A 25,750-nucleotide genomic window follows, 5' to 3' on the forward strand; every position below is an offset into this window, starting at 1 on the left:
CAACCTGGACTTGTCCAAAAAGGAACTCTTATTTAAGTTTTCTGTTCGGGAAAAACATATATTTTTTTTTACGTTTTCCATTGTGTGCCCTCATGAACACGATCCAGAGATCAACTGCACTAACTGGTACCTCACAAAGTACCTGTATTGTCACTAACAAGGGAGGAAAATACAGTGAACAAGATGAGACTTTGGAACAGATGATGCCTGAAACAATGTGGACGACGAAGAATTTAGTTCCTTTTGATGAGGCTTATAGATATAGTCAATACTGTGTTTGATTTGTGTGTAGACAGTTTATAACGGCAGGCAGTGGATTCTCAGTCATTCGTATTCTCAAGTAACAAAAACGTGTCATATTTCACTGGCTATTTGTAGTAGCCAAATGTGAATGGAATTATTATTATTCTAGAATCATTCAGTTGAATGAATGTATGTGGTTGTACTGTATGTGATTGTAAGTGTTTGACATGGGTCAAATTGAGGCTCCAAACCCCCCCACTTTTTGTCCATAGAAATCCTCACTTGCTGATGAAGATCTATAGTGGTTGAAACTTGAAACACTGCTGTCTTAAAAAACTCTTTTATTCAAATCAAATGTTATTTGTCACAAACACATGGTTAGCAGATGTTAATGCGAGTGTAGCGAAATGCTTGTGCTTCTAGTTCCGACAATGCAGTAATAACCAACGAGTAATCTAACCTAACAATTCCACAACTACTACCTTATACACACACAAGTGTAAAGGGATAAAGAATATGTACATAATGATATATGAATGAGTGATGGTGCAGAACGGCATAGGCAAGATGCAGTAGATGGTATCGAGTACAGTATATACATATGAGATGAGTAATGTAGGGTATGTAAACATAAAAGTGGCATAGTTTAAAGTGGCTAGTGATACATGTATTACATAAAGATGGCAAGATGCAGTAGATGATAGAGTACAGTATATACATATGAGATGAGTAATGTAGGGTATGTAAACATTTGTAACGGCTGTCTAATGCCTCCTCCTCGGATGAGGAGGAGGAGGAGCAAGGGTCGGACCAAAACGCAGCGTTGTATGCAGACATAATGGAATATTTATTTAAACAAGACGAAACACGAAAACTCTTACAAACTACAAAACAACAAACGACGTAGACAGACCTGAACTTGAGCACTTACATATAGACACGAAGAACGCACGAACAGGAAAGACCAGCCAAACAAACGAAGCAGTCCCGTGTGGTGCAACAGACACAGGAACAATCACCCACCAACAAACAGAGAACAGCATACCTTAATATGGTTCTCAATCAGAGGAAACGTCAAACACCTGCCTCTAATTGAGAACCATATCAGGCAACACATTCAACCCAACATAGAAACACATAACATAGACTACCCACCCAGCTCACGTCCTGACCAACTAAACAAAGTAAAACAAAGGCAAATAAGGTCTGGAACGTGACATTATATTAAGTGGCATTGTTTAAAGTGGCTAGTGATACATTTTTACATCAATTTCCATTATTAAAGTGAGCTGGAGTTGAGTCAGTATGTTGGCAGCAGCCACTCAATGTTAGTGGTGGCTGTTTAACAGTCTGATAGCCTTGAGATAGAAGCAGTTTTTCAGTCTCTCGGTCCCTGCTTTGATGCACCTGTACTGACCTCGCCTTCTGGATGATAGCGGGGTGAACAGGCAGTGGCTCGGGTGGTTGTTGTCCTTGATGATCTTTATGGCCTTCCTGTGACATCGGGTTGTGTAGGTGTCCTGGAGGGCAGGTAGTTTGCCCCCAGTGATGTGGATTAAGATGTGGATTATAATTGCTTATATAAATGAGTCTATGCAGTGTCAAAATAATACATATGTTACATAAGGGGGGAAAAATGCTATTTTGGGAGAAAGAAATACCACAAAAGACATTAAATAATGGCATTATGGGAAAATAATACATACTGTATTTCACAGAGAGTATTTGACAAACTCTTTATTTATGTTACAAAGCTGACAACTACTGTAACGATGTGTTAGCACAGCATGTGTCATCATTCCCCTGCAGTGTGTGGATTTACACAGCAACATAGCAGACAACTTAAATAGTTTATTTTTATTTCACTAGACAAGTCAGTTAAGAACAAATTCTTATTTACAATGATGGCCAAACCCGGACGACGCTGGGCCAATTATGCGGCACCCTATGGGACTCCCAATCACTTGGAGTGGGAAGGATACAAAATCCAATATCACACACTTCTTCCTTGGTATTCTGAGAACTGTCAGATAGCTGTGAGAGCTATGAGTGGATCGTGGACCCATGCATAAATGATAACTTTGCTGTAACTCAGTGGGGCAAGTAGAACATCCGGGTTAGTGTATGTGCATTATCTTGTCAGTTGATTGTCTTTGTCTCAAAGCCTTTCCATTTCTGGGGTAATGAAGAAGCTTCTGATCTCAAACTTCTTGATAGGTAAGAAACACTTGGTTAGTGTATGTGTCTTAACCAATGGGTTGTCAGGTGAAAGTTGAAGATGCTTCTTGGAGGTGATCTAATGTCATTGAATTGCTGTCAATGAGTTGCTCACTCGACAAGACAATTATTCACTGAAAATTAAATCTGTCTTTCATTTCACTTATGTTGATATTTGATTGGCTATTTGCTGTCTTTTGAAAATACAAAAATAAATATAACTGTTTTATGAAGCACTTGTAGACATTCATTGTTTTCAAAATCATATTTTCAGCAGAACAGATACATACTTTAACAATATGACATCAAATAAAATAAAAATCAAGTAAGTGATATGTAAATGATTGGCAGAAGGCTCCAACCACCCAAGTCATAGACTGTTCACTCTGCAAGCGATACGGGAGCACCAAGTCTGGGACAAAAGGCCCCTTAAAAACTTATTGTCAATAGGGGGGCGCTGTTTTCACTTTGGGAAAAATCGTGCCCAATTTAAACGGCCTCGTACTCTATTCTAAATCATACAATATGCATATTATTATTACTATTGGATAGAAAACACTCAAGTTTCTAAAACTGTTTGAATTATATCTGTGAGTAAAACAGAACTCATTTTGCAGCAAACTTCTATACAGGAAGTAAAAAATCTGAAAACGAGGCTCTGTTTCAGGGCCTGCCTATTCAATTGCCTTATATTTATCGATATGCATGCACTTCATACGCCTTCCACTCGATGTCAACAGGCAGTGGAAGGTGGAATGGGGTGTCTAGCTTGATCTGAGGTCGAACAAGAGCTTTTGGAGTGACAGGTCAGCCATTTTGTCAGTTTTCCAAGGCGCGCGAAGGAGCTCCACATTGTCTTCTGAAAAGCGGTCGGTATACACGGCGAATATCTCCGGCTCTGATTTTTGATACATTTGATAATAACATCATAAAGTAGGTTTTTTCAACCGAGTTTTATCAGTTTATTCAACGTTTATTGGGACTTTTGGAGTTTTCCGTTCTTTGCGCCAAGAGAGGATGGGAATGTTAGTAACCTTGGCTAGCATTGTGGCGCGAATTCGACAGAAGAAATGGACATTCTAAAACCAAACAACGATTTATTCTGGACCAAGGACTCCTTGTACAACATTCTGATGGAAGCTCAGCAAAAGTAAGAAAAAATGTATGATGTTATTTCGTATTTCTGTGTAAAATATTGACTCCTATTCTCCGCCGTGTTGGTGAGTGCTGTCTCACAATAACGCAAGCTGTATGTTATGGTAAAGTTATTTTTAAAAATCTAACACAGCGGTTGCATTAAGAACCAGTGTATCTTTCATTTGCCATACCACAAGTATTTGTATGTAAAGTTTATGATGAGTTCTTTGGTCAGATTAGGTTAGTGTCCAAAATATCTCCGGACATTCTGGGAAAATGTTGCTACATATTCACAATGTATAACCACGATTGCAGCGCTAAATATGCACATTTTCGAACAAAACATAAGTGTATTGTATAACATGATGTTATAAGACTGTCATCTGATGAAGTTGTCCAAAGGTTAGTGATTCATTTTATATCTTTTGCTGGTTTTTGCGAAAGCTACCTTTGCGGTGAATAAATGCGTTTGTGTGTTTGGCTATTGTGGTAAGCTAATATAATTCTACATTGTGTTTTCGCTGTAAAACACTTTTAAAAAATCGGAAATATTGGCTGGATTCACAAGATGTTTATCTTTCATTTGCTGTACACCATGTATTTTTCATAAATGTTTTATGATGAGTATTTATGTATTTCACGTTGCTCTCTGTAATTATTCTGGCTGCTTCGGTGCTATTTGTGATGGTAGCTGCAATGTAAAACTATGATTTATACCTCAAATATGCACATTTTTCGAACAAAACATAAATGTATTGTATAACATGTTATAAGACTGTCATCTGATGAAGTTGCTTCTTGGTTAGTGACTAATTATATCTCTATTTTGTCCGGTTTGTGAAAGCTACCTATGCGGTGGAAACATGGTGAAAATATGCGGTTGTGTGTTTGGCTATTGTGGTTAGCTAATAGAAATACATATTGTGTTTTCGCTGTAAAAAAAAAAAAAAAATCGGAAATGATGGCTGGATTCACAAGATGTTTATCTTTCATTTGCTGTATTGGACTTGTGATTTCATGAAAATTATATTATATGATATCCCTGTCCTGTTAGGCTAGGCTATGCTAGTCAGCTTTTTTGATGAGGAGGATCCCGGATCCGGGATGGATATTAAGTAAAGGTGATATGTAAATGATTGGCAGAAGGCCCCAACCACCCAAGTCATAGACTGTTCACTCTGCTACCACACAGCAAGCGATACGGGAGCACCAAGTCTGGGACAAAAGGCTCCTTAACAGCTTCTACCCCCAAGCCATAAGACTGTTTAACGTTAATTAAATGGCTACCTGCACTATTTCCATTGACCCCCTTTGTTATTGATGTATTTTTCTAATTGTTTTCCACTGACTCTCTTGAATTGGTTCGATGCACACTCACTGCACTCTACCCACACATTCACTGTGACACTGACCGACTTTCACACTAGCTGCTGCTACTGTGTTTATTATCTATCCTGATTGCCTAGTCACTTTTACCCTTACCTACATGTACATACTGTATTACCTCAACTACCTCGCACCCATGCACATTGACTCGGTACTGGTACTCCTTGTATATAGCCTTGTTATTGTGTTACTATTTAGAAAATATCTTCTTACTTTTTACCTCTTCATTGTTGGGAATGGGCTCGTAATAAAGTATCTCACAGTAAAGTCTACACCTGTTGTTTTCGGCGTATGTGACCAATACGATTCGATTTTGATTTGTACAAATGAATGCTCTTGTTGTTTTAATGAGGAATTTAATGAAATAATTTGCTTTTCCTTGAAGATTTGAATGGGCTGGAAAAGCCTTTCGTGATGGCTCTACACAATCTGGTGAAAAGGGAGGGTTTGCGACTCTTCTCTTGGGAAGGACGAGGGAAGGACGATGCAATATCATAATTTCCCTCTGGAGCAAAGAAGCCATGAGAATTTGTCATCGACTCTGCAAAGAAAGACCATCCAGTATTTCATCAATTTACATTTTTAGTCATTTAGCAGACGCTCTTATACAGAGCGACTTACAGGAGCAATTAGGATTACGTGCCTTGCTCAAGAGCACATTGACAGATTTTGCATAGTGAGCTCAGGGATTCTGAACCAGCAACCTATCGGTTACTGTCCCAACCTCTTAACCCACTAGGCTACCACCCAGCCCGCAGTACAGTATGTCATAGGTAACAACTCAGAGGAGAGTACAATGTCTTTCCAAATGAATTAGTTGAACGGTAAAGTAATAATATCTTAGTCTTGACTGAGCAGCAGCCTAAACAACAGCAGGGCTTACCTGTAAAGTACACAGTAGGGGAAGTGTTCTGAGGCTGGTACTCCAGAGACTCTTGAGGACAGAGGTTCTTACTAACTTTCTTGGAACCCTGGTTGGTGGGAAAAGGCACAGTAAAACAAACTGGAAAATGTTCGATATCTTAAAGTACAGCATATCAATTGCAAAGAAGCAGTGCAATGCCATGACCCAAAGAATCATATATCTCATAAAGGTCAACAGCAGTGTTATTCATGAAAGATGTATGTGTACTATACCTTTGTGTTAAAGGTGAGGACCTGCTCTCCAGTACTGCTGATGGTATCCCTTGCCAAATCAAACACGCCTTCTACAATGTCACTGGTGGCCACGCTGGTAGTGGACTCAAAATAACCTTTAGCAGTGGCTTTGGTGATCATTTGAAGAATGACCATACAAGTAGAAGTCTTTGGATCGTTCTGGACTGAAACATCAAAGTTTATATTTTCATACTCATCTGACCACTGTTTTAGGAAGCCCTTCACTGTCTCTTCAGCAAATATCTGGAGAAGATGGGAGGAGAGCTTCTTGGATATGGCACATTGTTCCTTTCCCCATTTCAGCCTTGAAAGAATGGAGTCTGAAACACTTTTGGCTGCTTCCAATGTTAAGACACGTGGAGTGCTGTGGCTGTCCTGAATGGCTATGACTTTATCCACCAATTCATGACTGAAAATGTGGATGGTCCAAGTGGAAATTATTTTTCTCAATTTCCTAACAGCAGAACGGAGGTCGTCAAGATGAGAAGCACCCTGTCCATTTTCCTGTGTGTTCTCAACACTTTCCACCATAATGTTCACTACCACCCCAGCAGCTTGCCTAACTTTGTCAACAAAGGTTAGAGGAAGTAAGTCCTCTGTGTGAATGAAGTCCTCAATGATTGTGTTTCTTACAATGGGAAAGTCAATCTGAGCAGGAAACTCAGTGGGTATGGGAGTCCCGGGTAAAGCAAAGTGCCATTGCGACTGCCTTAATTTTGAAGTAGGTGTTGGAGAGATGGAGGAGCGTGAAGAAGAGGACTTTCTTGTCTTTTGGCTGGCAGCACTCCTACAACGGATCATGCCATTATCCTCCAGCATGGATCCTGAGAGCTCAGTGGTTTTAGGTAGTAATTTATGCGGAATGTCCACACAGGCATCTTTTCCACCAGATGTAACACTGCTCTGGTTGACCTCAAGATGGCCGAGATTAGCTCTCAGTGATGCAGAACTGCTTTGATATGTAAACATTTTGATTGAATCAAGAGTTGTGTCTGATCTTTGAAGATCTTTTCTGATAATCTCCTTAATCTTACTTTGCAGACTGTGGTAGATGTTACGAGCAACAGACCAGATCCTTTTCTCAGAAACCTGTCCAGTGGTGAGCAGGGAGGTTCCAGATACCATGTCAGATGAATGGGTGGTCTGGGTGAGCTCCTGCTGGTCTTTCACCATGGTTTGTATAATATCAGTAGATGTGGTGGATGTAGATACAGACTGATCTGTTGTACCTTCCTCCACAATGTTAAATGATCTAGAGAGGACCTCACTCACTCCTTTCTCAGCTTTGGTTTGGAACTCATGACTAGAGAGTTTCTGGAGGCTCTTTGTTGAAAGACTATGGGAAGATGCAATGCCTTTGGAGGCAGCCGTGCAGCAATCTAGACTTACTGGAGAGGTTCGCTCAGGAGAATCTTGGAGACATTCAAACATGTCTTCACATGGTGTTGGGGACCTTGACCAGGAGATGTTATTCAGCTGAGACAGAACACCACCTACCAACACGTTGACCTCAAGGGACATATCAGATATTTTCTTTCCTACTGTGGAGAAGCAAGGTGCATTTGATGTCTGATCCTCGCATGAGGTCAAGATTGTTGAAATGACCTCTTTGGTACTATTGGTCAGTAGAGCCTCGTCTGTTTCAGTCCAGAGAAGTTTTGAACTCTCGCTGACACCCCTGTGTAGAGCCACTTCAAGGTTCAAACTGGGCAAGTGAGGCACACTCTTACTAGCTTGCCTCAAGTCCTGGCTTGCCAAACAAATGTGCTCCTTAGTCCCAAGATGTTCAGAGTCCTCTGTGGGTATATGACTGGACATTCTGCTCAGCATGTCTGACCTCCGCTGGTGAATGGTGAAGTCCTTTAATGTCTTCTTAATATTGTTATATAAACTAGTGGTAGCTGACCAGATCCTGTTCTGTAGTTTTTGTGCTTTTTCCTGGAGGTCTGGTTCTCTCTCCTCTACTTCTGCAGGTTGCGCCAAGCTCTGCAGGTCTTCCACAAATGTGTCAATGATGCCAAAGGCAGCAGAATCTGCACAAATATCCTTTGACCATGTGTACTGGTTTTGAATGGAACCAAACCTGGATGCTACAGAATAAGCAGGCTTTGCACTAGTTAAGCTACTGGTGGACTTTTTAACTAGGAACTCACTCACTGCTTGAGTGGCGTTTCTCTTGAATTCCTCACTTGAGAGTTTTTTCATGCAATTTAACAGACTGGTCAAAGAAGCTGTGGCATTACTTCTGCTGTCCTCAATTTGAGAGGGGAACTCAAATACTTTTGGTGATGAGGCCCTGGAATGGGAGATATCCCCAAGCTGAGCCAGAACACCTTCTACAAATTTCTCTCTCTCAATAGAGAAGTCTGATCCTTTTTCTCCAACAGTGTACAGGGGGCCCTCCTTTGACATCTCAGTGTTGTACAAGACCAGAAGCTCTGAGATGACTTCTTTGGTGCAAGTTGTCAGAAGGAGCTTGCTTTCTTCTGAGTCAGTTTGTGCCCAAAGAAGTTTTGAGCTCTCACTTAGGCCTCTTTGTAAAGTAACTTCACCAGTGGACTCTGGCAACTGAGGCTCACTCTTACTGGGCCTATATTTCATGTCTAAGCAAGGAAGTGGAACTGTCTCCTTAAACTCAGCATTTGTGATGTTGTCCTCAGATGTGACAATGCTCTTTAAGGCACATCGCTGAAGCTTGCCGAAATAATCTTTCAAGTTGTTTTGTATGCTGTGGTAGATATGAGCAGCAGCAGACCAGGCACTATTCTGTTGCAGACTCTCTTCAGATTCAGCCAAGGACTTCATATCTGACACGAAAGTCTTAACAACTACTGACGCTGCTGAGCCCACTGGGTGAATTGACTCTGTCTTTACAATGCCAGACAATGTTTGACCTGATACAGCACCTGTTAACTCAGACTGAACGACTGAACTAGGAAAGCTTAAACTACTGACTTTTTTGGCAAGAACTCCACTCACTGCTTGCATTGCTGATGTTAGGAACAGCCGGCTGGAGAGTTTTTGGATGCTCTTTGATGTGAGCGTGCAGGAGGAACCAGATTCACTAATATTGTAGCTGCTCTCGTATTTCCTTATCAGGGCATCAAGATCGTCAATGAAGCCGACATGCGATGCCAAAAACGTGATCTTGTCCTTCAGAACTTCCAGCAAACTGTGTTCGTTCTCGTCAACAAAAGCCACCTTTGTGTCAGAGATGGTGGTCATGACTTGCCCTGTTAGACTCTTGCTCTCTTGGTCAACTTTTTCAAGTTTAGCAGCCAGCTCTCTCACCATGCTTTCAGTCACCTTGGTCTCCGAGTCTCCCCTTCTTCCAGATGTCACTAGAGAGGTTTGACTTGCGGAGGCACTCTTAACGACCAGTGATACGGCCGACTTGACATCTTTAGCCAACTCTGCCATTACAGCAGAGATTAGCATCATAGAGCCTGCACTTCCAGATGGAGAATCGGACATGGACGCAAGTTTGGAGAGAGAACCTTGCAGGCTGTCCTGCACACAGGTGACGAGGGTGTCCTCTGAGAGACCTAAAAGGACATGTAGCGACTCAGAGTTGGTTGTTTTCTTCTGCACCTCAGACAGAGAGGTTTGAGACCTTGAACAAAAAACAGATATCATCAAAGTCAAACAAATAATATGTAAGGCTGTGATGCACGCTCAGTGTGTCAAATACATCGGCACCATTGAAAACAATGAGGAAAACACTTCTGTTTCTCTGAGAAAAAACCTTAGTGTGATGTCAGCCTAACTGCTTAATTTCTAAAGCCCAATAAAATGTTTTTTGTAAAAGTAATTTGTATTGAAACTGGCCTGTAGATATTTTTTATTTTTATTTTATTTTACCGTTATTTTACCAGGTAAGTTGACTGAGAACACGTTCTCATTTGCAGCAACGACCTGGGGAATAGTTACAATATCTGGCAATATCTATCCTCTGCAAAATCCAAATTGCTATAAACTTCAAATACTGTAACTTCTAATAACTTCAAGGACAATCGTAAATACAAGGCAGTTTGAAGAAATGTTAAAGGGAAATGTCTAAATGTTTCAACTTCATATTCATCATCTCCAGCACCACCCCAACATCAGCATATGTGAAAAATTGGCATTTCTATGTTTTGTAGTAAAAAAGAAAGAGGAAGATAAGTGTTTTCTATGACATCATCAACCAATTAGTAGGCTATGCCTACTCATAATTGGTTAAAATCACACGATGCACACTGATGATGTCATTAGAATCTAGAGCTGAGCATTTAACCAACATTTGTGTTATTTTTCGGTTTTTAAACAAATAATTCACCGACTTCGGCTCAATTATTTGAATTCCATATATTTAACTTTTTTCTTCTTCTGTGAGCTCGATGCTCAGTTTCTGTAGAGATAAATCAGATCAAGCACGAACTATGCAATGTAGTAGGGAGTTGTAGTTTCCAACAGGCCAATATTCTACATAGTTTAGAACAGAAAATATGGTCATTCATTCCCATAATCCATTGCACGCCCGCTTATTTGTCCACTCTGTGTGGAGCAGATACGGAGACCTCATTGACTGAGACGGAGAGACGAGAGAATGCATGAGCGATAAAAAGCAGTTGCTTTGCGAGGTTTCTCTACCTGGAAATACATGATCTAAGTGATTGATAGATAGTTGGTATTCAGCAGTCATAAAAGTATGCCTTATTTACTTAGAAAAACTACTAAAATAGTGATTTTGTCAGACAGCATAGGCAGCAGCTCTATAGAGATGAGTTGATGACTTGGAATGAAATAATAAAGTCATCAAATAAATATTTTATATGAGAAAGTAAATGATGGTTAATAAGTGATAAGCAGTAATGGGCAGTCACTACCCAAATGGGACTTTTATCAATAGTTTTATTCTGTGTTGTTACAGCATTCAACCCACATAATACATAGTGCATTCAATATCTAAAAAAAGTATTGAAATCGAAAACCGTGATTATTTTTTAAATATTTGAATCGAAACCAAATCAACCTCAAAAAGCACTAATCTCTCAGCACTATTGGAAACAGTTACGTTCCTCTCTCTTTTTTTACTACAAAGCAGGGAAATGTGTAATTTTCACATATGGTGATGCTGGAGATGAATATGAAGTTGTTAAATTTCCCTTTAAGAAAATACCTCATGGCCCCCTTGGGCAGGTAGCTTCCACTGCCCAGACTGCCCATCTCCTTAGTCAGGTAAAACTCCTTGAACTTAAGTTGTTGTGATTCCTGCTCTTCTTCCTCTTTTTGCTCCATACAGTTGGAGGAAGGGTAGGGAGTCGGGATGCGAAAGCTATTGTAAGACTTTCGTCTGCCTGGCCTCTTAGGTACACCAGCCTCAGTAAATCTCACGCGGGACTTGGTGTTAGCCTTATCGTCTAACAGGCTGGTGAGTGACGCTGTGAGAGATCTCTGTGACAATTGAGAGGAGGCAGCATCTTGGATGCCCAGTAGTTCGTAAAGACCTGGGATGATGATCTGCATCAGCTTGTCCGATAAAAACTGGTCAATCCTCAGACACAAGCCGGCAAGCTGTTGTTTTGTCAGCTGTATTCCAGAAACAGAACAAGTGTTTTAAAATGTTGCATAGTGCATCTTTCAAAAGCTTATGAACAAGGTTAAACATTAGGCAGAGTTTTCATGGTAATCTGATTAAATTGTCAGTAACATGATCTTACCGGGTCAAACATGCCCTCACGAATCCCCCTCCATTGCCTGAAAACAATATTGTTAGAAATGTTCTCATATCAGGATGCCTTAGAAATGTTGTCATATCAGGATGCCTTAGAAATGTTGTCATATCAGGATGCCTTAGAAATGTTGTCATATCAGGATGCCTTAGAAATGTTGTCATATCAGGAGGCCTTAGAAATGTTGTCATATCAGGAGGCCTTAGAAATGTTGTCATATCAGGATGCCTTAGAAATGTTGTCATATCAGGATGCCTTAGAAATGTTGTCATATCAGGAGGCCTTAGAAATGTTGTCATATCAGGAGGCCTTAGAAATGTTGTCATATCAGGATGCCTTAGAAATGTTGTCATATCAGGAGGCCTTAGAAATGTTGTCATATCAGGATGCCTTAGAAATGTTGTCATATCAGGAGGCCTTAGAAATGTTGTCATATCAGGAGGCCTTAGAAATGTTGTCATATCAGGATGCCTTAGAAATGTTGTCATATCAGGATGCCTTAGAAATGTTGTCATATCAGGATGCGTGGCAGAATTGTTTTTATTTAAATATTTGCCTGACGGTGAAGTTATACTTGCTTTGTGTCAGTTGTTTTGGCAAAATTGCAATGTGACAACTTTTCTTGCACTGAACATTTTTTTCCAATGAATCAGTTTCTAATTTGATCCTATTTCCTTGAAGGAGTGATAGTACCAAAGAAAACAGAACATACTTCTCAGTTAGGTTTTGAAGGAAGTCCATAAGTGTCAGATCTTCCACACTGTTGAGCTTCCCCTCTTCTGTGGTTTCCGTCACTGAGGTTGCTCTGCTCCTGGCAGAATTGCTCTGCTCCTGGTAGAAATGTAATTATATTGCAAATAATCAACCTTAATATCAAACTTAATATACAACAAATATCATACTGAAATAATGATTAACTGTTAAAGAGTGGAGGAGCATTGGCAACGTTGGACCAATTAAACAACTGCAACACAGCAGAGATGGTTGTGGTACTTCAACATTTCCAATGATAGCATCACTAGAACATTTTATTGAATCAATGTTGAAATATGAAATGATGGTCAACTCAAAAGGTCAACTTACCATCTCATTGACAGCTTCAGAGGGCAGGAGGTCATCCACCACACAGACAGGCAGGTGTAGAGACTGGGACAAGGCTCTATGGTCATAACCAGGAGAGAATGGAAACAACATCAGAGCAATCCCAATGGCAGAAACTAACCACTGTCTTCATGTCAAAGACTCACATAGTAGTTAATACATGGCCACAAATAATGAGGGGTTCAAATAGATCTGCTGGGGACTTGACCCTACAAATGACTCCAAGAATGATGCCTGACCTGCCACATAACAAGTTCTCTCTTATTAGTCTCTCTCTCTTAATCTCCACACAACAATCTAACTGGACAGAGTGTGAGTGGCCTTACCTGACTGTCTCAGTGTCAGAAACATCATAGAACAATAAGACTATGTCTTCCAGGGACGTCTCAGCTACAGCAGAGGGGGCAAAGTCCGGGATGATCTCTCAAACTGAAACAAAGTGACTGTATGTGAACTGAACCATTTCCCACTGTGCAAAAACTGGTTGAATCAACGTTGTTTCCACATCATTTCAACCCCCAAAAAGCTATGTGATGATATTTAATCAACGTAGAAAACTAATTGGATTTGCAAAAAGTAATCAACTTGAAAGGCATTTAGTCTTTTCTTCACCCAACTTTTAACCTAAATCCAGTGACATGGTGAAAAGTTTTGTTGATTTTACATTGAATTCATGTTAGTTAACAACAACCAAACTTTAAATCAAAACCAGACGTTAAACTGACGTCTGTGCCCAGTGGGTTATGTTGATGGAGCCGATCAATTACCTTAGTTCTGCTGGTATTATTAGCTACATGAAAATACATCTGTGTAGTACAAATATTAGCAGCTTTCTGAAGGACAGCCAAGCTGATAGACAACATGGAACCTCCAGATAATTATGACATCATTGGAACACATGCACGTGTCACAAACACTTTGTCACTATAAAAAAGCAGTGTAGCAGTGCTGCCCAAGCTGGGGGGGTGGGACAATTTTATTAGGCTTTTATTCAGATTCACCAACAATGCTCTACTTGAAGTCAATGAGTAAACAAGCCTAAGCAATGTAGACACATCCCACTGGGCACACCATGTCATTTCAACGTGGAAATTTGGGTAATATTTGGTTGAGATGTTGATCAATGAGATTTGAACCTTTATTCATCCACTTAAAAAGATAATGAGAAGTTTGGGAATTAAACAATGTGTTATCACTATGGTTCAACCATCTAAAAGCACAACCAAATTCCAATGGAAAAACAATGTCTGATTTCTGGTTATCATCTAAATGTGTTATCACAGCGCTTTGAACCATTTAAAAGCACAACAAAGTTCAAATGGGAATACAATGTCAGATATTTAGTTTGTAAGTTAGCCTAAAGTTCAGCCTATCTACTCTTTTACTAAAGTAATATTGAATTGTGTTTGGTTGACATTGAAACCCAATATCAACATTTGAAGGAGAAGTATCTTCTGCTTGGATAGTTCCTTCTGTGCCACTGACTTAGTCTAGCTTTAATTCCAGTTTGTCTAAAAATGTATCATTTACATGTTAGATTCACGTCTAAATGTCAACCAAAAATCTATGTTAAAGAACAGGACTAAATTAAATCAAACTTTAAATGCACTTTAAATCAAGTTTGATTTGATTTAGTCCTATTCTTTAACTTAGGTTTTTGGTTGAGATGGAGACGTGAATCCAAAATGTTAATGATTAACTTGAAGATTCAATTTGAAATCAACCAAAGCTTGAGACACTAGGCCTATACTGTATGCATTGTCTATTAGTTGAACTCTGGGTTGAATTGAAACAATAGCTGTTGATGACTTTGCAAATGCTATATAGGCTTTTACAAAGTATGGTTACATCTCATTTGCTTTGTCAAACCTGCCCCTTGGAATGACTTCGATATTAACACTGAATATATTTTGTTATTAAGAGATCTCTCAATAATAATTCTCACAATAGCATATTGGTAGTAGTCAGTGACATATCAAAGCTAAGCTGGGCTGGGTGTAGTTAAAACCCTGGATGGGGTTCGATTCCGGGCTGAGGTGCTGCCCAGCCTGTTTTTTTTTTCTGAAAGTGTATATAATGTTGAAAATCTGATATTGTTACAAAGGTACAAATTCAACCTACTTTAAATTAAGATGCTTGTGTTTCCAACTTCCCAAAGTTAGTAAACATCCAGAGTTTAGAGGTTGAAAACAGTGTAGGCCTATACCCCATTTTATCCACTACCCCCCTCCCCCACACACACACACTTTACATTTGACCAATATGTATGCAGCCCACCAGCCCTAAAGCACGAACATGTTTTTTTTCCTAGAAAATTAGGATTAAGAGAAGCAAAATTATCATTTTCGCTAGTTTCCTCTAAATAGGAGGGCAACATGACATTGACAAACCTTGTCATATCTGCTTTCACCAGGATTTAAAAACCCAGGCTTTCCTAAAATGTTTACCTCAGCCAGTCTAGAACCCAGGTGTGTCTGCAAAACACATGCACGCCTCCATAAGGTTCATGGGTTCCCTATTGTTCTATCCCAATACAAGAGGGGCAACTGGATTCAGGATCAAACACAAGCAGTCTTTAAGGTATATCTTATTACAGTTTAGGCCTACCTTGTTATTTTCTTCCATCTGGCAATATCATTTTAAGGAATTAAATCTGTTTTGTTGCTAGTATTATTATTAACTGTAGGAAAATACAGCTGTAGAGTACAAGTATTAGCTACTTTCTGAAGAACAGCCAAACTGATAGACAATTTAGAACCTACAGACAATTATGACAAAATTGGAACGCATGAATGTGTCACAAACGCCTTGTTATTTTCGGGAGTGGCTCCGCATTCGACCGGATCTCTGATTTCTATTGCCCAGTATCCGTTAGTGCGCAAATTCTCGCGGGAATTTGGGATTAATATTTTTCTCATGCCGAAACCGGATTAGATACATACCAGTAGTTAAATGACAAAAATGATTATATTCGCAATGTCATTCAGCAAAAAAACAAATAAACAAAACATAAATAGCCACTACAATTTAGAAACATGATTTTGTCATCAGTTCAGTACCATTTGTTTGAATTTGTGGACCCACGACTAAAGGTCGCTAGCAACTAGATGTTAGCTAGTTGCTAGTCAGCATAGGCTGCTACATGATAAACAGTTCGCGTTAGGGAATTAGCTCCCCATTAGCCAGCCTAACAAACTGTCAAATCCAATGGAAACCGATGCAACCCTGCTGGCAAATAAGGGCTAGCTAGATGACTAGTGGTGACAGTGAGGTCCCTATGAGTTTCAAGGCTTTAATCAGTGCTATCGTGTAGAAACAGCGTATAAAATACTGGTTGATGAGCTAGCTAAATTAGCTAGCAAGACAGATATGACCGTTAACAGCGTGCACGCACAAATGCATGACGACACATTGTATCTAAGTGAAGAAGACATGCAGAATAAGATCGCCCCACCAAGCTAGATAGTAGAGGGGTACAACAACGCCGGTACACAGATGCATAACTCATACAATTATATTTTGTTCCAGTCAATGACTATACATGTTAAAAAATAAATACCTGCGTCAAATATATGGCATCGCATGCTAGTGCATAGCTGGCATGGATTAAACAAAAAAAACGTTGACCACTAGATGTCCTCGTATACCCACATTTAGATCAAATGTACTTGATTTTTCATCAGAACTGTGTGAATGACAAGCCCACTGAATCTAGTTGAATCATCTTTATACTCAGCAGGTAGAGGCCTAGGTACTTCAAATCAGTGCTTAATTTGAGCCGGATCATGCCAGAACAGGATCCGGCACCTTTTCATTCTGGACTGTGATATATATATATAGTATGGTGATATATAGTGTGGTGATATATAGTGTGCTGGTATATAGTATGGTGATATATATATATAGTATGGTGATATATATATATATAGTATGGTGATATATAGTGTGGTGGTATATAGTATGGTGATATATATATAGTATAGTGATATATATATATAGTATAGTGATATGGAGTCCTTTTCTCCTTTTCTCTCCACTGCGACCGCACATCCAGAGAAAATGCCATATACATCATATACTGTTTGGCCTTGGCCAGGTTAGTCCAACTTTAAATGACAGTGATTTACAGGTGAAATGCTTACTTATGGCTTGGGGTTAGAAGCTGGTATTGGTTTACCCTAACAAGTCCTGAAACAAATCATGAGCCAACTATCATGCTTAGAAGGTATATAGTGTCAGTATGGGGAGAGGATAGGATGTAAGGGAGCTTCATTAATGTATTGAGGCCATCACATATACAGTATTTCACAATGATAGACCACACATTTGGTCTCCTAACCTTGTTCTGGTTGCCTTCACACAGAGACCATGGCTGCAGCAGCTGAATGTAGCACGGACTCTGGCCAGGAGGAGTGCTCAGCACATTGGGTAGACACCAGGATCCAGGTCATTAGGCAGATTAAACATACTGAAACAAGGAGGGACAACCTGGACTTGTCCAAAAAGGAACTCTTATTTAAGTTTTCTGTTCGGGAAAAACATATATTTTTTTTTACGTTTTCCATTGTGTGCCCTCATGAACACGATCCAGAGATCAACTGCACTAACTGGTACCTCACAAAGTACCTGTATTGTCACTAACAAGGGAGGAAAATACAGTGAACAAGATGAGACTTTGGAACAGATGATGCCTGAAACAATGTGGACGACGAAGAATTTAGTTCCTTTTGATGAGGCTTATAGATATAGTCAATACTGTGTTTGATTTGTGTGTAGACAGTTTATAACGGCAGGCAGTGGATTCTCAGTCATTCGTATTCTCAAGTAACAAAAACGTGTCATATTTCACTGGCTATTTGTAGTAGCCAAATGTGAATGGAATTATTATTATTCTAGAATCATTCAGTTGAATGAATGTATGTGGTTGTACTGTATGTGATTGTAAGTGTTTGACATGGGTCAAATTGAGGCTCCAAACCCCCACACTTTTTGTCCATAGAAATCCTCACTTGCTGATGAAGATCTATAGTGGTTGAAACTTGAAACACTGCTGTCTTAAAACTCTTTTATTCAAATCAAATGTTATTTGTCACAAACACATGGTTAGCAGATGTTAATGCGAGTGTAGCGAAATGCTTGTGCTTCTAGTTCCGACAATGCAGTAATAACCAACGAGTAATCTAACCTAACAATTCCACAACTACTACCTTATACACACACAAGTGTAAAGGGATAAAGAATATGTACATAATGATATATGAATGAGTGATGGTGCAGAACGGCATAGGCAAGATGCAGTAGATGGTATCGAGTACAGTATATACATATGAGATGAGTAATGTAGGGTATGTAAACATAAAAGTGGAATAGTTTAAAGTGGCTAGTGATACATGTATTACATAAAGATGGCAAGATGCAGTAGATGATAGAGTACAGTATATACATATGAGATGAGTAATGTAGGGTATGTAAACATTTGTAACGGCTGTCTAATGCCTCCTCCTCGGATGAGGAGGAGGAGGAGCAAGGGTCGGACCAAAACGCAGCGTTGTATGCAGACATAATGGAATATTTATTTAAACAAGACGAAACACGAAAACTCTTACAAACTACAAAACAACAAACGACGTAGACAGACCTGAACTTGAGCACTTACATATAGACACGAAGAACGCACGAACAGGAAAGACCAGCCAAACAAACGAAGCAGTCCCGTGTGGTGCAACAGACACAGGAACAATCACCCACCAACAAACAGAGAACAGCATACCTTAATATGGTTCTCAATCAGAGGAAACGTCAAACACCTGCCTCTAATTGAGAACCATATCAGGCAACACATTCAACCCAACATAGAAACACATAACATAGACTACCCACCCAGCTCACGTCCTGACCAACTAAACAAAGTAAAACAAAGGCAAATAAGGTCTGGAACGTGACATTATATTAAGTGGCATTGTTTAAAGTGGCTAGTGATACATTTTTACATCAATTTCCATTATTAAAGTGAGCTGGAGTTGAGTCAGTATGTTGGCAGCAGCCACTCAATGTTAGTGGTGGCTGTTTAACAGTCTGATAGCCTTGAGATAGAAGCAGTTTTTCAGTCTCTCGGTCCCTGCTTTGATGCACCTGTACTGACCTCGCCTTCTGGATGATAGCGGGGTGAACAGGCAGTGGCTCGGGTGGTTGTTGTCCTTGATGATCTTTATGGCCTTCCTGTGACATCGGGTTGTGTAGGTGTCCTGGAGGGCAGGTAGTTTGCCCCCAGTGATGTGGATTAAGATGTGGATTATAATTGCTTATATAAATGAGTCTATGCAGTGTCAAAATAATACATATGTTACATAAGGGGGGAAAAATGCTATTTTGGGAGAAAGAAATACCACAAAAGACATTAAATAATGGCATTATGGGAAAATAATACATACTGTATTTCACAGAGAGTATTTGACAAACTCTTTATTTATGTTACAAAGCTGACAACTACTGTAACGATGTGTTAGCACAGCATGTGTCATCATTCCCCTGCAGTGTGTGGATTTACACAGCAACATAGCAGACAACTTAAATAGTTTATTTTTATTTCACTAGACAAGTCAGTTAAGAACAAATTCTTATTTACAATGATGGCCAAACCCGGACGACGCTGGGCCAATTATGCGGCACCCTATGGGACTCCCAATCACTTGGAGTGGGAAGGATACAAAATCCAATATCACACACTTCTTCCTTGGTATTCTGAGAACTGTCAGATAGCTGTGAGAGCTATGAGTGGATCGTGGAGCCATGCATAAATGATAACTTTGCTGTAACTCAGTGGGGCAAGTAGAACATCCGGGTTAGTGTATGTGCATTATCTTGTCAGTTGATTGTCTTTGTCTCAAAGCCTTTCCATTTCTGGGGTAATGAAGAAGCTTCTGATCTCAAACTTCTTGATAGGTAAGAAACACTTGGTTAGTGTATGTGTCTTAACCAATGGGTTGTCAGGTGAAAGTTGAAGATGCTTCTTGGAGGTGATCTAATGATGTCATTGAATTGCTGTCATTGAGTTGCTCACTGGACAAGACAATTATTCACTGAAAATTAAATCTGTCTTTCATTTCACTTATGTTGATATTTGATTGGCTATTTGCTGTCTTTTGAAAATACAAAAATAAATATAACTGTTTTCTGAAGCACTTGTAGACATTCATTGTTTTCAAAATCATATTTTCAGCAGAACAGATACATACTTTTACAATATGACATCAAATAAAATAAATATCAAGTAAGTGATATGTAAATGATTGGCAGAAGGCTCCAACCACCCAAGTCATAGACTGTTCACTCTGCTACCACACGGCAAGCGATACGGGAGCACCAAGTCTGGGACAAAAGGCTCCTTAACAGCTTCTACCCCCAAGCCATAAGACTGTTTAACGTTAATTAAATGGCTACCTGCACTATTTGCATTGAACCCCTTTGTTATTGATGTATTTTTCTAATTGTTTTCCACCAACTCTCTTGAATTGGCTCGATGCACACTCACTACACTCTACCCACACATTCACTGTGACACTGACCGACTTTCACACTAGCTGCTGCTACTGTGTTTATTATCTATCCTGATTGCCTAGTCACTTTTACCCTTACCTACATGTACATACTGTATTACCTCAACTACCTCGCACCCATGCACATTGACTCGGTACTGGTACTCCTTGTATATAGCCTTGTTATTGTGTTACTATTTAGAAAATATCTTCTTACTTTTTAACTCTTCATTGTTGGGAATGGGCTCGTAATAAAGCATCTCACAGTAAAGTCTACACCTGTTGTTTTCGGCATATGTGACCAATACGATTCAATTTTGATTTGAACAAATGAATGCTCTTGTTGTTTTAATGAGGAATTTAATGAAATTATTTGCTTTTCCTTGAAGATTTGAATGGGCTGGAAAAGCCTTTCGTGATGGCTCTACACAATCTGGTGAAAAGGGAGGGTTTGCGACTCTTCTCTTGGGAAGGACGAGGGAAGGACGATGCAATCTCATAATTTCCCTCTGGAGCAAAGAAGCCATGAGAATTTGTCATCGACTCTGCAAAGAAAGACCATCCAGTATGTCATCAATTTACATTTTTTGTCATTTAGCAGACGCTCTTATACAGAGCGACTTACAGGATCAATTAGGATTGTGTGCCTTGCTCAAGAGCACATTGACAGATTTTGCATAGTGAGCTCAGGGATTCAGAACCAGCAACCTATCGGTTACTGTCCCAACCTCTTAACCCACTAGGCTACCACCCAGCCCGCAGTACAGTATGTCATAGGTAACAACTCAGAGGAGAGTACAATGTCTTTCCAAATGAATTAGTTGAACGGTAAAGTAATAATATCTTAGTCTTGACTGAGCAGCAGCCTAAACAACAGTAGGGCTTACCTGTAAAGTACACAGTAGGGGAAGTGTTCTGAGGCTGGTACTCCAGAGACTCTTGAGGACAGAGGTTCTTACTAACTTTCTTGGAAGCCTGGTTGGTGGGAAAAGGCACAGTAAAACAAACTGGAAAATGTTCGATATCTTAAAGTACAGCATATCAATTGCAAAAAAGCAGTGCAATGCCATGACCCAAAGAATCATATATCTCATAAAGGTCAACAGCAGTGTTATTCATGAAAGATGTATGTGTACTATACCTTTGTGTTAAAGGTGAGGACCTGCTCTCCAGTACTGCTGATGGTATCCCTTGCCAAATCAAACACGCCTTCTACAATGTCACTGGTGGCCACGCTGGTAGTGGACTCAAAATAACATTTAGCAGTGGCTTTGGTGATCATTTGAAGAATGACCATACAAGTAGAAGTCTTTGGATCGTTCTGGACTGAAACATCAAAGTTTATATTTTCATACTCATCTGACCACTGTTTTAGGAAGCCCTTCACTGTCTCTTCAGCAAATATCTGGAGAAGATGGGAGGAGAGCTTCTTGGATATGGCACATTGTTCCTTTCCACATTTCAGCCTTGAAAGAATGGAGTCTGAAACACTTTTGGCTGCTTCCAACGTTAAGACATGTGGAGTGCTGTGGCTGTCCTGAATGGCTATCACTTTATCCACCAATTCATGACTGAAAATGTGGATGGTCCAAGTGGAAATTATTTTTCTCAATTTCCTAACAGCAGAACGGAGGTCGTCAAGATGAGAAGCACCCTGTCCATTTTCCTGTGTGTTCTCAACACTTTCCACCATAATGTTCACTACCACCCCAGCAGCTTGCCTAACTTTGTCAACAAAGGTTAGAGGAAGTAAGTCCTCTGTGTGAATGAAGTCCTCAATGATTGTGTTTCTTACAATGGGAAAGTCAATCTGAGCAGGAAACTCAGTGGGTATGGGAGTCCCGGGTAAAGCAAAGTGCCATTGCGACTGCCTTAATTTTGAAGTAGGTGTTGGAGAGATGGAGGAGCGCGAAGAAGAGGACTTTCTTGTCTTTTGGCTGGCAGCACTCCTACAACGGATCATGCCATTATCCTCCAGCATGGATCCTGAGAGCTCAGTGGTTTTAGGTAGTAATTTATGCGGAATGTCCACACAGGCATCTTTTCCACCAGATGTAACACTGCTCTGGTTGACCTCAAGATGGCCGAGATTAGCTCTCAGTGATGCAGAACTGCTTTGATATGGAAACATTTTGATTGAATCAAGAGTTGTGTCTGATCTTTGAAGATCTTTTCTGATAATCTCCTTAATCTTACTTTGCAGACTGTGGTAGATGTTACGAGCAACAGACCAGATCCTTTTCTCAGAAACCTGTCCAGTGGTGAGCAGGGAGGTTCCAGATACCATGTCAGATGAATGGGTGGTCTGGGTGAGCTCCTGCTGGTCTTTCACCATGGTTTGTATAATATCAGTAGATGTGGTGGATGTAGATACAGACTGATCTGTTGTACCTTCCTCCACAATGTTAAATGATCTAGAGAGGACCTCACTCACTCCTTTCTCAGCTTTGGTTTGGAACTCATGACTAGAGAGTTTCTGGAGGCTCTTTGTTGAAAGACTATGGGAAGATGCAATGCCTTTGGAGGCAGCCGTGCTGCAATCTAGACTTACTGGAGAGGTTCGCTCAGGAGAATCTTGGAGACGTTCAAACATGTCTTCACATGGTGTTGGGGACCTTGACCAGGAGATGTTATTCAGCTGAGACAGAACACCACCTACCAACACGTTGACCTCAAGGGACATATCAGATATTTTCTTTCCTACTGTGGAGAAGCAAGGTGCATTTGATGTCTGATCCTCGCATGAGGTCAAGATTGTTGAAATGACCTTTTTGGTACTATTGGTCAGTAGAGCCTCGTCTGTTTCAGTCCAGAGAAGTTTTGAACTCTCGCTGACACCCCTGTATAGAGCCACTTCAAGGTTCAAACTGGGCAAGTGAGGCACACTCTTACTAGCTTGCCTCAAGTCCTGGCTTGCCAAACAAATGTGCTCCTTAGTCCCAAGATGTTCAGAGTCCTCTGTGGGTATATGACTGGACATTCTGCTCAGCATGTCTGACCTCCGCTGGTGAATGGTGAAGTCCTTTAATGTCTTCTTAATATTGTTATATAAACTAGTGGTAGCTGACCAGATCCTGTTCTGTAGCTTTTGTGCTTTTTCCAGGAGGTCAGGTTCTCTCTCCTCTACTTCTGCAGGTTGCGCCAAGCTCTGCAGGTCTTCCACAAATGTGTCAATGATGCCAAAGGCAGCAGAATCTGCACAAATATCCTTTGACCATGTGTACCGGTTTTGAATGGAACCAGACCTGGACGCTACAGAATATGCAGGCTTTGCACTAGTTAAGCTACTGGTGGACTTTTCAACTAGGAACTCACTCACTGCTTGAGTGGCGTTTCTCTTGAATTCCTCACTTGAGAGTTTTTTCATGCAATTTAACAGACTGGTCAAAGAAGCTGTGGCATTACTTCTGCTGTCCTCAATTTGAGAGGGGAACTCACATACTATTGATGATGAGGCCCTGGAATGGGAGATATCCCCAAGCTGAGCCAGAACACATTCTACAAATTGTTCTCTCTCAATAGAGAAGTCTGATCCTTTTTCTCCAACAGTGTACAGGGGGTCCTCCTTTGACATCTGAGTGTTGTACAAGACCAGAAGCTCTGAGATGACTTCTTTAGTGCAAGTTGTCAGAAGGAGCTTGCTTTCTTCTGAGTCAGTTTGTGTCCAAAGAAGTTTTGAGCTCTCACTTAGGCCTCTTTGTAAAGTAACTTCACCAGTGGACTCTGGCAACTGAGGCTCACTCTTACTGGGCCTATACTTCATGTCTAAGCAAGGAAGTGGAACTGTCTCCTTAAACTCAGCATTTGTGATGTTGTCATCAGATGTGACAATGCTCTTTAAGGCACATCGCTGAAGCTTGCCGAAATAATCTTTCAAGTTGTTTTGGATGCTGTGGTAGATATGAGCAGCAGCAGACCAGGCACTATTCTGTTGCAGACTCTCTTCAGATTCAGCCAAGGACTTCATATCTGACACGAAAGTCTTAACAACTACTGACGCTGCTGAGCCCACTGGGTGAATTGACTCTGTCTTTACAATGCCAGACAATGTTTGACCTGATACAGCACCTGTTATCTCAGACTGAACGACTGAACTAGGAAAGCTCAAACTACTGACTTTTTTGGCAAGAACGCCACTCACTGCTTGCATTGCTGATGTTAGGAACAGCCGGCTGGAGAGTTTTTGGATGCTCTTAGATGTGAGCGTGCAGGAGGAACCAGATTCACCAATATTGTAGCTGCTCTCGTATTTCCTTATCAGGGCATCAAGATCGTCAATGAAGCCAACATGCGATGCCAAAAACGTGATCTTATCCTTCAGAACTTCCAGCAAACTGTGTTCGTTCTCGTCAACAAAAGCCACCTTTGTGTCAGAGATGGTGGTCATGACTTGCCCGGTTAGACTCTTGCTCTCTTGGTCAACTTTTTCAAGTTTAGCAGCCAGCTCTCTCACCATGCTTTCAGTCACCTTGGTCTCCGAGTCTCCCCTTCTTCCAGATGTCACTAGAGAGGTTTGACTTGCGGAGGCACTCTTAACGACCAGTGATACGGCCGACTTGACATCTTTAGCCAACTCTGCCATTACAGCAGAGATTAGCATCATAGAGCCTGCACTTCCAGATGGAGAATCGGACATGCATGCAAGTTTGGAGAGAGAACCTTGCAGGCTGTCCTGCACACAGGTGACGAGGGTGTCCTCTGAGAGACCTAAAAGGACATGTAGCGACTCAGAGTTGGTTGTTTTCTTTTGCACCTCAGACAGAGAGGTTTGAGACCTTGAACAAAAAACAGATATCATCAAAGTCAAACAAATAATATGTAAGGCTGTGATGCACGTTCAGTGTGTCAAATACATCTGCACCATTGAAAACAATGAGGAAAACACTGCTGTTTCTCTGAGAAAAAAACCTTAGTGTGATGTCAGCCTAACTGCTTCATTTCTAAAGCCCAATCAAATGTTTTTTGTAAAAGTAATTTGTATTGAAACTGGCCTGTAGATATCTATCTATCCTGGCAATATCTATCCTCTGCAAAATCCAAATTACTATAAACTTCAAATACTGTAACTTCTAATAACTTCAAGGACAATCGTAAATACAAGGCAGTTTGAAGAAATGTTAAAGGGAAATGTCTAAATGTTTCAACTTCATATTCATCATCTCCAGCACCACCCCAACATCAGCATATGTGAAAAATTGGCATTTCTATGTTTTGTAGTAAAAAAGAAAGAGGAAGATAAGTGTTTTCTATGACATCATC

The 25,750-nt window shown here is 40.3% G+C and overlaps 2 protein-coding genes across 2 annotated transcripts; both read right to left on the reverse strand.

Moving 5' to 3' along the window:
* Window positions 1-1,965: 1,965 nt before the first annotated feature.
* LOC129867449 (uncharacterized) lies at window positions 1,966-16,584 on the reverse strand. The gene is made up of 9 exons (XM_055940874.1): window positions 16,516-16,584; window positions 13,283-13,385; window positions 12,939-13,014; window positions 12,568-12,686; window positions 11,844-11,880; window positions 11,303-11,712; window positions 6,121-9,754; window positions 5,867-5,954; window positions 1,966-5,524 (listed from the first exon to the last, which is right to left on the reverse strand). Exons 3-9 carry the CDS (start codon window positions 12,939-12,941, stop codon window positions 5,340-5,342), a joined length of 4,476 nt encoding a protein of 1,491 aa, XP_055796849.1. The 5' UTR covers window positions 12,942-13,014; window positions 13,283-13,385; window positions 16,516-16,584; the 3' UTR covers window positions 1,966-5,339.
* Window positions 16,585-20,232: 3,648 nt separating this feature from the next.
* Window positions 20,233-25,369, reverse strand: LOC129867450 (uncharacterized). Its single transcript, XM_055940875.1, has 3 exons — window positions 21,633-25,369; window positions 21,379-21,466; window positions 20,233-21,036 (listed from the first exon to the last, which is right to left on the reverse strand). Exons 1-3 carry the CDS (start codon window positions 25,287-25,289, stop codon window positions 20,861-20,863), a joined length of 3,921 nt encoding a protein of 1,306 aa, XP_055796850.1. The 5' UTR covers window positions 25,290-25,369; the 3' UTR covers window positions 20,233-20,860.
* Window positions 25,370-25,750: the final 381 nt, after the last annotated feature.

This window comes from Salvelinus fontinalis, chromosome 12 (assembly GCF_029448725.1).
Source record: "Salvelinus fontinalis isolate EN_2023a chromosome 12, ASM2944872v1, whole genome shotgun sequence".
NCBI lineage: Eukaryota > Metazoa > Chordata > Actinopteri > Salmoniformes > Salmonidae > Salvelinus > Salvelinus fontinalis.

What these genes read in the sequence shown, in the direction of transcription:
- LOC129867449 (XM_055940874.1), bottom strand. An exon ending in GTGAGGGCATGTTTGACCCG is followed by an intron (nt 11,713 to 11,843) that starts GTAAGATCATGT and finishes TCTGGAATACAG; the next exon opens with CTGACAAAACAACAGCTTGC. An exon ending in CTGCCCAAGGGGGCCATGAG is followed by an intron (nt 9,755 to 11,302) that starts GTATTTTCTTAA and finishes TTTTTGTTCAAG; the next exon opens with GTCTCAAACCTCTCTGTCTG.
- LOC129867450 (XM_055940875.1), bottom strand. Translation starts at nt 25,289, where the DNA reads ATGATATCTGTTTTTTGTTCAAGGTCTCAAACCTCTCTGTCTGAGGTG. An exon ending in TCCTCACCTTTAACACAAAG is followed by an intron (nt 21,467 to 21,632) that starts GTATAGTACACA and finishes CCCACCAACCAG; the next exon opens with GCTTCCAAGAAAGTTAGTAA. An exon ending in CCCTACTGTGTACTTTACAG is followed by an intron (nt 21,037 to 21,378) that starts GTAAGCCCTACT and finishes CTTTCTTTGCAG; the next exon opens with AGTCGATGACAAATTCTCAT.